Source organism: Micropterus salmoides, unplaced genomic scaffold, assembly GCF_014851395.1.
Source record: "Micropterus salmoides isolate LMB-PRFRI ecotype aquatic unplaced genomic scaffold, ASM1485139v1 Ms_hic_scaffold_11, whole genome shotgun sequence".
NCBI classification, from domain to species: Eukaryota; Metazoa; Chordata; class Actinopteri; order Centrarchiformes; family Centrarchidae; genus Micropterus; species Micropterus salmoides.
The window spans coordinates 14399527-14413122 of NW_024040152.1; the positions used below are offsets into that span (position 1 = coordinate 14399527).

At 37.8% G+C, this 13596-nt stretch overlaps 1 protein-coding gene across 1 annotated transcript; it reads right to left on the reverse strand.

Annotated features, from left to right (window-relative positions):
* Positions 1 to 423: 423 nt before the first annotated feature.
* On the reverse strand, positions 424 to 7128 carry mlf2 (myeloid leukemia factor 2). Its single transcript, XM_038711116.1, has 8 exons — positions 6818 to 7128; positions 5203 to 5314; positions 5050 to 5085; positions 4365 to 4418; positions 4115 to 4243; positions 3644 to 3803; positions 3234 to 3448; positions 424 to 895 (listed from the first exon to the last, which is right to left on the reverse strand). Exons 1-7 carry the CDS (start codon positions 6859 to 6861, stop codon positions 3237 to 3239), a joined length of 747 nt encoding a protein of 248 aa, XP_038567044.1. The 5' UTR covers positions 6862 to 7128; the 3' UTR covers positions 424 to 895; positions 3234 to 3236.
* Between the last annotated feature and the right edge of the window lie 6468 nt (positions 7129 to 13596).

Here is a 13596-nt window from a genome sequence, read left to right on the forward strand (position 1 = left end):
ATGCCTGCTAGAGGGAGGATTTGCATTTAAAAATAGTTGTGGATGTAATTAAAGATCCAGCGAAACACAGGAGGCAGGCAGGGCTATACAGCCTGCTATGGCAGTGATTTGTCAGAAGAGGATGGTTTTCATTGGCTGCTCCACTTTTGAGCTCCATCTGGATGTCACATGACCTGCAGACATGGTGGCATAGGGAAGGGGGAGCACACGAATACATGCAGAAAGGGTGGGGTGTGTGTGTGTGTGTGTGTGTGTGTGTGTGTGTGTGTAAATACAATTACAGAGGAGCAAAAAGAACTGAAATAATTGACAGCTTTAGTTGATTTGAAGCTATAAGTTGATGAGTTGTGCAATTTTGTTAAAAAAAAACACACACATACACAACATGCAATCTCAAACACAACCACAGCAGAGACACATTTTGTAATTATCTAACAATGTTTAATGAACTTTTATTTAGTTAGATTAATTAGTTAACAGTATACAATTCAATTCACTGACACACTAGTGTCTTCACAAACATACAATGGACTGTACAGCAGACGTACTGTATACTGTAGCACTTAAGTGCAGTGGGCAAAAACACATGTCAAGTTTTGAGAATGAGTTATATATATATATATATAGAGTGTAGTTATACCCTATAGTTTGCACAGCGGTGCCATTGTGTGTGTTGGGTGTAACAGTGGAGAGGTACAACTGTAAATGTAACTATCAAGTGTGTGGGGGGTTTGTTGTATGTGTGCATATGTTGTTCATGTAAAGACAGTCCAGTCATATCAAACATTTACGACGGGTAGTTGTGACGTTCATCAACTTCCATCTTCAGCGTGGTTCACAGCATCGGGGGAAATCTTCCCTCAACTCCTTCCATCTGGTCGCCCAAGTGTGACACCTGCAGGGACAATTCAACCAAGACCAGTGTTTTACAACAAATTACAGACAGGCAGATGGCATCAACAGAGCTAAACACAACATGAACCACAGTAGTCTATCCAAAATGGTGGTCCCGGACACACCCACAAAGCCAATTCAGCAGTTAGGTGATCAAAGACAGCTTCCATCAAAAGTCTGTTTTTTATTATATTAAATTTTAGAGTGGTACAGGTAGATGGAAGAGTTGTGAAGTTGTGACCTGCATATTTTCTCTTCTGGCATTTACATTGTTGTGCTACTATTTAACAGACATTCAATACACAATCTGACATTAAAACCAGACCCATCTCGTACACTCTAACATGCAAAGAGCCTTCAACATCACGGTTATTGTAGGAGCGCAAATTTTTACCATAACGTGCCAGTTTTATATCATCAGACATCATTATGTCTACTGTGTCTTGGAGGCTTGAGGATTACTCAAACCAGAATACCTGGAGCTCTATTTACGAGGTTCAGTTATGTTAAACTGATCTACCAATAAAAAGTAAAAAACATCCAAATGTAAAATGACACCCACGTCTTGCGTTAACTGAAACATAAAAGTTTTTAAGCCAAGTGACACCCAACTCATCACTTTCTGCACCTGCTTCAAATCTAAAACCGTCTCTCCTCTGGGAGGTTTTTATTATCTGGATGGTGTTGTCTGATTGGTGGTGTTGTCTGCTTTTATTGTCTCTCTGCAGAATTTTGTCCTCATGATGAACTGTGTTAAAGGTTTTGTTTTACTAACTTGTTACAGGAAGCCATAAAAAACACAACTTTATGTTTCAGATGTGCAGAGACGACATTGTTTCATGTACAGTGAGGGAATAAAAGCAGACATTTAAAATGAAGCCCGACCCATTTAGATGTACAACCTGCACATTTTAATGCCGATATTGATATTCATTTTTGAGAGTTTTAAAAATCCGATAATATATTGGCTAAAATTTATATATTTTAAATCATAAACATAAAACATTTTTGCTTTGAATCCATTTTTTAAAAATGTGCCCAAGATATGTATTGAGCAAGACATTTTACAGTAAAAAAATAAACAGTCAGTGTGTAATGGTGACAATTAGAGAAGCACCTAAAGATTATTTTTTAAATTTACTTAACTATAATATTTTCAATTAGTCGATTATTCTAATGACTAATTTATTGATTATTCTAAAGATTTTTTTATTTTTACTATTACTCAATTTATATTACAATTAATTTATCCAAATAAATATAAAAAATGTGTCTAATTAATAATTAAATATTTTATTCAGTCATCATCCTGAAAGAGAAACACATAAAGCACATTTCAATAATGACAGTAATGGCATATTTTAAAGTGTGTCTAATTTCCACGTCACTGCTGTGTTATGCTATTTATAATAATAACAGTCCCTATTTGATCCCTGATCAGAAAAAAATGGACCTCAAATTGAAAAGGATTGCTGTGGCACACAGATTAATTAAATTGGATGGTTCCATTTCATCACTGAAGTAATATGCAGTAAGATAATCGCAGGCAAATTTACAGTAAAAAGTAACAGTCTGTAACGTTTAAGCTATTTTCTCACACAGTGGCCATTAAACGTTTAAATAAACAGAAAATAGAAAACAGCTAAATGTTAGATGACACATGGTGTAATGTTACCATAACAGCAGCGGGGAAGAAATTACTTATAACATGTAATCAATTTCAGGTGACTACTCACAGAGACATGTTCCTCGTGTTGATAATTCTAATATATCGTGCTTATGTGGGGACAAAAAGTAAACACGGTGCTGTCTTGCTGCCATCTTGACAAAGTGCTCTGGGATGATTTTGCTTCACATGTAGGTGCTGCTTTAAGTGTTGGTGCACAGGGGAGCGCCACGTTGTTGGGTCCAAAATACTCCCAAACTTTATATGGTCGTAAAGGGAGATTTTTAAGCTGCAGCTTTTTTCCCTGGGGGAAATGCCTGCTTTGACTGGTTGTAGCACTTAATTACAACGTGCCAACACACTTTCTGCAAATCGAAGTATTTTTGTAAGTGATGATGTTGATGAATCACCCAAGGCGTAGTGACAAAGTTGCAAAAATAATTTCTGTACTACAATTTCTTGTTATCTATTAGCCAGCATATACGGCAAAACAAAAATCCATGTATGACTATTTCTTCTTCATCTTTATGTAAATTGTGTGTAACGTTAAGAGCAACGTCAAATTCCATAGATTAGCCAGATAATAGCCATGTCAATGTAATAAGTATTTTGTTCCCTCACTAAACCCGGCGAGAGAGTCAAAGCTGTAAATACTCAATGCTCTTGTTCTTACCTCTCACCAGTCATAACGTGGACGGGTGTGGGGCTGGCGGTGTCTGGGGGACTCGTGCCGATGGCCCGGTGGGGTCGTTGAGCTGGGAGGGGCAGTAAGGGCCAGCTGCTGGCCTCCTGCCCGTCGATCCCGGCCATACTCCAGCGCCCGGGCAGTCGGGGGAACGTATCTTCCTGCCTCCCTCCTCCACTCCTCATCGAATGCTGCAGCGTCAGCTAGTGGGTAGTAACAGAGGGCAGGTTGTTAAGTTGCACAATTAACATCTATCTAATGTCACTGTAGCATTATCAACTAATTAATTAAAAGACATTACCTCCGTTTCTTGTTAAGCCAGACAAATTGTTGTACTTCTTTGAGTACTCCCTCCTCCTCTAATCATTAACAATTTTCTTTCTAGCCCATTGACTCACTCTCATCAAGGTTAATGAAGTCTTGTCGTTCCTCGCGGTCTCCAGTGCGGCGATTTCGTGAACGCTCCATTATGTGTGCACGATCCCCAATGTGGTGGCCGATGGCGAGACGCTCGAGGCCGCTCTCACTGTCCCTCATTGACTGCCGCGTCTCACGGATCTGAGGTGAAAAGTGACCCAGTACTAAGACAAGCAGGATGCTCTGTACTCTGATTGAAATGAATGAATTTATATACCAACTATGATATTTATAGTGGCCATGATCTATTTATTGTCACTACTATTACTAGTGATTTTATGTATTAATGAGGCCAGAAGGACACAGTCATGTCTGGACTAACAAAGCATGAAGGCCACATGTCCAGTGAGGCTTTGGGAGGCTGAGGAAAATAATCAGGTCTACTTTTATGACACCCACCAGGCCTCCCTACATGTACTGTAATCATTTCAACAACCGTAAGTTACTCTCACCCCTCCGGGGCCTGTTCTCGTTTCACTGGTCTGCTGATAAACTTCAGGAGCCCCTAAATCTGAAGAGGAGTAGGAGATAACTGTCGACGAGGAAAACGTCTGACAGTTTGGTGAACCGGACATTCTTTCCTACGAGAAGAAAAATAAAAAGTTAAGATAGAAGGGCGGATGGAGTCCTGGTCAGATACGACTTTCATTCATGAGGACAATTGCTTCTGTTGATTTGAAATTGGCTGAGACAGCTACTCACCACATTTCCCATCATTTCTCCCATCATTCCAAACATATCCATGAACCCTCCACCCTGCGGAAATAAATTAAAAGGAGATCTTTAAAAATTCTCATTTGATGAAACATCAAGTGTAAACAGAGTGGTACACAACAGCGTTCATTGTCAGTTCAGTGCCCCTGGGGTCTTCCTTTCAGCCCCACAACCTTACTTTCAGAGCAAAATGATCCATGAACTCTTTTGTGGCAGAGAAAAAAACATCATGTAATCACATTCTTAAATGACAAAGCATGAATGGTTAGCCTTTTCTCCAGTGATCACTGATGATTATGGTAATAAGGTGAAAAACGACAAGCACAGTTCAAGTACATAATGTGTACTCATCTTTTCTCACCTCAATGTCCATATACTTTTTGGCCATATTAGTATTTATGCAAACTCTGCTAAACCCAAACTAATTTGAAACCTAATCTATACCATACCGGAACCTTTTTCAAATCCTAACCCTGGTTCATTTAATCACAAACCAGAATACCTGTAGACTGCTTTTCACACAATACTGTCCTTTCCACCTGAAGCTCTTTTTGATGACTCTGTCAAGTCACTTGATAGTACATGTGTAATCTGTAATATTAAAAGACACTTTTAGACATATAAGTTCAACTTTTAGCAGGTATTGAAGGAGGTCGTAGAAGCAGATACTCACCATTCCCATCATGCCAAAGGGGGTCAGCTGATTAGCCTAGAAGAAAATGTACAATTTTAAACACAAAAACAAACAGATAAACTAATGTGGATACCAAACACATAAAACCTACAGCACACATGAATACAGTCCATTGACATAGCAGACCATTACCTGTCTGCGTGGTGCGCGGGGTGGCTGTATCTGGGGGGCGAGGGCAAAGGGGTCCATGCCAAATGGTCCAAACAGAACCCTCATCTGCTGCCTGTGAGCTGCAAATGGATCCCTAGAAGAAATCAGATTACACTGAAACGTATTTGACTTTTTGTGAATTGACTGGGTGTAACTGAGAGACTAAACTCACATAGAGTGAGCTAAAATAACATGGGGAGGGACTGAAACTGTGGAATATAATTACTGTATGTATGACTGTAAACTTGTTAATTAATTCTTTCATATATCAATCATGATTTTTTCATAGATTGTTTTTTATTTTCAACAGATCCTGTATGACTGTTTGAGGAATACATTTTGATTGAGAGATTTCTTTTGTTAACAGGAATATGGGTTTGCAAAACAAAATTTGCATCAGAACCAGTATCAAACATTTTTAAACAATAATACACCCTACATATCACTTGTAAAAGGTTTTTCTGGAGTGCCTCTTCCTGTGAAACCAGTGAATGATTTAGAGTCTAAGAATGCAGCTAACAACTGTTTTCAATTCTGATTAATCTATATCGTATCTTTTCAATGAATCAAAAAAGTCTATAAAATGTCAGAAAGTAATGAAAAATGCCCAGAACAAGTTCCCAGACAACAAAACATTGATTTTACCATGACATTAAAACAGACAAAAAAGCAAATCCTCACATTCAAGAAGCTGAAACCAGTGAGTGTTTGGTATTTTTACTTTACAAAGTAAGTATCCTTGTGTTTTAGACTGTTGATTGGACATAAAAGACATTTGAAGACACCTTGGTATTTTTTTTACTCTTGTCTGACATTTTACAGACAAATCAGTTAACCGAGAAAATAATAGGTAGATGAAATTATAAATTAAAATAAAAATTAAATGCAGCCCTGGACTTTATAAAAATTGCAATATGTTGTTGACCCTGACTTGTTCTGATATCATAAACTAGTGCTAATGGTGTGACAGGTGGTGCACATGCTGGGGGCCCACAGTACCCCCTTAGAGAGCCACCAAGATTTTAGTAGGATTGCATTATTTCAAACTAATAATAAATCTTGTGGGTCTTGGTGCAGTAAATCTGTAAAAGGGGTGCTGATGTATCGAACCCCTTCAACTCAGTTTCTTGTGAATGCATATTAATGTATATTTATTTTTGCAAAGGGTAGGGTGGTCAACATATTTCAGTTTCATGCATTTGTCATGTATGGGATACTCTTCAGGTAATGGTATGTAAAGTTGCTCCCGCACCTAGTCTAGAAAGCCAATTGACACCTGCCATCAATTAGCTAAATCTCAATCTCAAAGCTATTTGGGAAACAACGGGAAGTTACACGTGTATTAATAATTGGCAGTTTTAGCTATGCTAGCTACGAGATTAGTTAACAAAGTCCTGCTGAGCTCTGACAGCTTTTTTTGTTATTGTCTATCCAATATGGTGGACCTCTGTAGGCCCCCACAGCTGGCTGGAGTAACGTTAGGTACCTGCTTAAAGCACAGTGAAAAAATGTGATTAAGCGTGCCAGTATGTAGATTTTCTTGCAAAACAGAGAAATAACACTGTCTGAGCAACATTTAATTACTGTCAATACTTACATCATGTAGGGGTCGTCATCAACGTCATTCAGGAACCGAAACATGCTAGGTGATTTAACTCAGCTGGCTGATGCTAGCCAGCTAGCTAGGTAAACAGTCGTGTTTTTCAAGGATGAAACAGAATGACGGACTCAAACTCTAAACAGGCTGAAATGGGGAACCTTTTTTCCAGCCCCGTCACGAAAATACTAAATCGCTGCTACTGTTTATCAAAGCGACAGATAGCTCAGTCTTCCTAGATAGTAAATTCCAGAAACCTGGACCAAACATGAAAACGGAAGTCGGTCCTCTGACAAAGAGAAGCGACGCTATGATCAATTTAGCATCCCAGCTAACAACCGCGACCTCCGGTCTCTTTATTTTTCAAAATAAAGTACTTCCCTAGAGACCTTCACAGCAAACTTTTTCACATAATGTCATGACTTAGGATGTGAAAGTGTAAACAAAAATATAACAAAAAATATTACATTTTACTAATAAAGCATACCATAATAAACTTAAATTTTGGAATAGAGTTTTGTCTAAAGAAGTAGAGTTTAATACAACAGATACCAAAATAGCAGTATGCTAGGCCTTTTTTATAGAAGATATTTTGATTAAGGAAAGTAAATGTGTTATTACTTACATTAATGATGGCTTGTTTTATTCCAGTGTTCCAGTAAGCCATGACAGTGTGAGCAAGTGTGTACAACACCAGGGCCCTGAAACTGAAGCATTAAAATGGAATTAATAATAATAACTTTATTGCAGACACAGGTCCATATAACACATCATACAGTACACAATACAAGGAAATACATAAATAAAAAATACATGCATAAAAATTCCATATTAGCCTAGGATATACAGACTATTGCACCAATGTCGTCTTAACCTAGAAGTGAATCTATAGCGGCTTTTCAGAGGACTGACTAGGGCTTCAATTATAGTCAGAGAATCACTCTGACTTGTCCAGGCGACACATAAAACTAAACATCAGTTGTCTTAAGAGTGCCTCCCAAGTTGGCACTCTAGTAGACACTCTAGTAGACACAAACAAATGATTAGCAGTATGCCACCTAGGGACACGAAGCAGCAGCATACTCTTTTTCTTATAGTTAGACCACAACTGAGCAGTATATAACGGTGTAATGTAGATTCTAAACAGAGAGCACTTCACACGGTCAGAACATATGGAAACCTTCCTTATAAGTACATTAGTTTGAGAATAAATTTTACAGCGCTGACGATATAGTTCTTTGTCATCCCTCCAGTCATTAGATATGACATGACCTAAATATTTAACTTCCTCAGCAAGAGGGCTATCTGACAAATAAAAGGTCGGGAAAGTTGAATTCCTGTCCTCATCGCTTCTAACTATCATTATGTGACTTTTCTTAGCATTATACTTTATGTCATAATCAAGGCCATACTGAGAGCACACCTTCATCATCTGCTGAAGCCCAGCACTATATGGACATAGCAGGACCAGGTCGTCTGCATACATAAGATGATTAACAACAGTGTTGCCCACAAGAAAGCTAGTTTTTAACCTATTTAGCTGGTCTGATCATTCATCCATAACTAATTAATATTTGCATCATTCATTTTATCATTTACACCTGTACTTTCCCTACTGTGACATGTGAAAACTCCTTCTTATTGAAAAAGGCCTATTGCGGCTGCATTACCAACTGGGAAAGCGGGTAACTGGCCCTGGAGCCCTATGCGGGTCCAATGCTCCTGTTTGTGATAACTTGTTTGCAGGACTGGACAGGGACAAAAAATCGTCCCAGGCATTTTTGGCCGAGGCAGCCCACCAAAATCGGTCGGTCCATTGATCCATTTAGGGGGTCAGATTAGGGGTATGATGAAACACTGAGACACAACATTTGCACAACTTTGCAATGACAATGCAGATGTTTCTTTTATATTTACATTGCATTGCAGGTTTTCTTATTGTGCAAATAAACCTTTCTCATAGCATTTTCATTTGTTAATCAACATTTCTTGGTGCAAGCCATTTTTCAGAACATTTTTAACAAATGCTTTCAAAAAGTGGTGGCTACATGTCCCCAGCGTCCCCACTGTAAATGACCCTCCCTCCCTGCTCCCTTGTAGGTTGAGCTACTCCATGCTTACCGCTTCACCTCCACTCTCCTCCTGCTCTCTCTCTCTCCCTCGGCCCTTTCACTTTGTCCTTCTTTTTCGCTAACACACGCCTCCTCCTCTGCCAGGCAGTGGCCACCACAGCTCTTTTACTCCTTCAAGTGCTGGGGCTGCTCTATGCAGGGTACTGCAGCTGATGTTGAAGCTACCGCTGCCCCGGCAGCAAACACATCGGTTGTTTTCGCGCATTTGGCGGCAGCCGTCTGAAGGGGTTTCTTTGGCCCGTAACACAAGAAACAGAGAGCAGAGGGGGTGGTGGCTAGTAAGAGATGTGATTGGGCCTGCACAATGTCAGTATAGAAAATTACTCAATGGGCCGCTGTCCATGCTTTATGGGCCGATCGTTGGCCCGTTTTTTAAAAGCAGTTATATAAATAAATAATTTACGTTACACCGCCCCCAAAGGCAGGCATTTGCCTGATTACCTGTTTGGTAATAGCCTACTGTACAGTAGCCTATGTGCCATTAAAGCAGAAAGTAATCAGAATCAGAATCAACTTTATCAGCCAAGTATGTTGACACATACAACAGACTGGTTCACAGTAACTCTTGACACACTTATACACTGTGCAGAAAAAAAGAGGATAAAACTAGATTATTATTATTATTTATTATTATTATGTTATGTGCATAATAATGCACAATGTTTGTTAAATTATTATACATGTATGCTGTAAAACTTTTTAACATCCTATATTTTAATTTCTTTAATCAAATAGCAAGCAACGTTGTTACAGTTTTTCAATTGCTAACAAGTGTCGGTTAAAACTGAAACCACTTTTTCAAAACTCTTCATACAGTCTACATTTTCAACATGTGTCTTGGCCAAACAGTCAATCTCACTTCCAAAGATTCATTTAAACCACCTGTGATGGGTAGGCTTTTGGCCTAGCAATGCCACAATCAGTTTCGACCTCTCAGGGAAGCTCCACACACCTGGCACACACCTGAAGACCAGTGCCTCTTTAAGAGCTGATTTACAGGGAGCCCTCAGGACCTCTTTTGAGGCATTGTCTTTTAGTGTGGTTAGGGAGCAGGTATGTCTTCTGGAAGGTTTCATCAGGGCTGACACTATTAACTTTTATGAACATGATTTAATTTGTTTTCATTACAGGCATTTGAAGCCACCTGTTGTGCAGACCTTGTGGACTGCATAGCCTGTTGTGCTAGAATTCACAGCAGAGATGGCATTGGAGGTTGATAACCCAGAGGTAAAAAGATGCTATCTAGAACTATACAATTTTACTAGTGTGTTTATGGGTGACCTGTGGTTTACATTGCAGTTGCATTAAACGTCACGTCCGTAAATGAGGTGGTGTCAGAGCGGGGTTGATTATTTACTGCATTGCTTGAGGTAAATATCAACTACCAACTATTACAGTGTTTTTGGACCCTCTTTTAAACGAGATGCTGCATCTCAAGGGGCTATTCACTAATAAAATTGAAATTGAAATTAAAACCCCCTGCATGTCTGCCTTCTGTAGATGCTGATGTGTTAACAGTTTGCTTTTATCCTTTACCATCCCTGGCAGCGTTGACATCTACATCTTGTCTGTTTTTAGAATTGTTTGAGTTTGTCTAGTGAATAAAATTGCCCAAAACCTGATATTTAAATATTGTTTAAATCACCCTTCCAGTTGAAACCCATGTCTCTGATTTTTATTAATTGTGGGGAACCTATGGCAACTGTTAGATATTTGGGGATTTAAATCCCTCACCACTTGCCTCAGTTACACACCAAAACATTTCATACATATATCAAAATAAACTCGTTCATCTAAACACTGGCAACAATTCTCACTCAGAAAGCAAACAATGTCACTCATAACACACACACACACATTAAAAAAAAACAACCCGCTAATATGTTTAATGCAAACTTTTTTATATATATATATACAGAAGTTTGAGTTTTCAGTAAATCAGTATTTAATTTATGAATAAGAATAACATATTCACTTTGTAAACTGTACTTAAGTATATGTAACAAATGAATCAGAAATGTCCTTCAATATCCTTTATTTTTCTATATCATTGCATGTAGTAATTTACTTGTGAAAAAAGTGAAACCCAAAAACCAATTCCTACTACATTCAGTGTGGCAGAACAGTTTCTCAGTTGTTTCTACAGTAACACTAAAACCTAAAATGCCCACAACATGTAATTCATGTATCAACCCTGTGAAACTGTCAACTAAAATACAAGCACATTTCCTGCTTTACACTCAGACTGCAGTTCGAAACCACACTTTGTTCAAAGCACTGAACACATTTCTCCACGCAGATGAACATAAACAAAAATTGCACACACATATTCTGCTAAGATTTTTTTTTATGTATTTCAGTCTGGTTAGCAGCAAATGCAGGACATTTACCAACATTCTATTTGAATGTGTTTTTACAGTTTTTCAATTGCTAACAAGTGAACAACTGAAGCCACTTTTTCAAAATGCTTCATACAGTCTGCATTACCGACATGCATCTTGGCCACAACTGTAATCTCACCTCCAAAACTCACTCAAACCACCAAAACACTTCATACATGTCTCAAAATAAGCTTGTTCAACCAAACACAGTCACTGATAACACACTGACATTGTAGATTACACAAACGATGCATTTTTATCTTTGACATTTGAATGATTTTTCACATAAATCAGTATTTCATTATAGAAGTAGAATAACATATTTTCACTGTTTTGACTGTACTAAAAGATGTAACAAAAACAAATCAGAAATACAGAAATTTGCTATCTTAAAATACCTTTTACAGTATTTTCTCTACATCATTGCATGTAGAAACTGACTTGAAATATAAAAAGAAACAAAAACAAATTTCAGTGCTGCAGTACAGTTTTTCCTCCGTTGTTTCTACAGTAACACTTGAACTGAGACACAGTGACCACAACCTGTAATTCCTGTACCAACCCCCTGAAAAAAATCAAACACATTTCCTGCTTTACACTCAGATTGCAGTTCTAAACCACACTTAGTTCAAAACACTACACACAGTTCTCCATGCATGTCAATATTCTGCTAAGATTTTCTATATATTCCAAGAAATTTAACAACAGTTAAATAACAGTTTACAGTTTTGGATGTAGTTTGTTAGCATTTGATTTTGGAGAAAGTGGTAATTGAATGCAGTTTGTGAAAGCAATGAAATATGATTCACTCTGACACATTTATGCAAATTATTATGTACAATTGTCTGCTGTTTCTTACATTACCAATTGCTTATGTCATGTTAATCACAAATTATAATGGTTCTCTGTTGAATAGTCTTACTTCCACAAACATTTAGACATAAGTTCATTGTATAAGTCACTACATGCAAATTGGTTGCACACATTGCCATAATCTGTTGAGCAGTTTCATTGAGAAGTTTCTTGTAAATGTGTCGTGAATTGATGAAGACAGTCTCGTCTTTTTCTTTTTTGCATCATAGTGACATGCTCTGTCAACAAATCACAGTACATACAGCAAAAGCTGTGAATACTGTCCAATCTCTTGCAATGTGTTACTTTACTTTTTTGTAAAGTTGTGTGCTTCTGTAGGCTACCTTTACTTACAGTTTTTCTCGATCGATTTGGCACATTTACTGAAACAAACTTACAATTGTCAAAACTCTATGTACAATCGTCACACCATGTGGTCCATTCAGCACACCCCTCTATGACCTGCGACAGGTGATTACTCAATCAAAAGAATGAACTTATGTTTCAAATACCTAAATAATTGTAATCAAAACCAAAAAGAACAGGACCATCAAAATGCAAAGACGTCTTGTCAAATGACAAGCATGCGCTGAAAGTGTGATGGCTACCCATTATGTAATATTTTCCAATTGCTAACATTGTATATTTAGGCAGCTTAATAGTATTGATGTCAGCTATGGCACAGACTGTACTTTAAATAAAACATTTCTGTATTTGACAACACTGTGGACCGGCCCAGATTAGGCTGCACTCTGTCATACTTACACAATGGTTGATTAATTTAGGCTACATGGTCTCTAATTGTTGCCTATATCTCATTTGAGATTTCTGTGTCTTTACTTTTCTCTGGCTCTTCCTTGTCCTCATGCTCCATATTCCACAGCTGTAACATCTTACAGCTCTTGCAGTATAATTATGTTTGTGAACTAATTGGTTATGAGTTTTACCTGCAAGCTAAATTGGACAGCAGTTGCGTTCAATTGCTCTAAATTGTGAGGAAATTAAATTGTTCCACATCTAGCCAAAGTCTATCCATCTGACAACTTTTATAACAATACCACATAACTGTATCTAATATGTGTGACAGGTTCTTGTGATTGTTGGTCACTCTATTTAGCATTTAGGGATTTACACAATGAATGTGTATAATTGCATTTAAGAGAAATATGATTTAATAGTGAACAAATGCAAAATATTTTAATCGGCAAGGCTTACTTAGTAGCAAGCAACTCAAGCAACTATAAATGACTAGAGTCGTAAGAACAACTGACCTAATGTTCATATTGTTTGACAAAATGAAGGTCATTTGACCAAAGCTATTGAGGAAAAGTGTAAATATTTACTTACAGGATGTGAATACGCCTTCCACTACTTTAGATAAGTTCTCTCTTTATTTAGACAGGCAGATAGACTA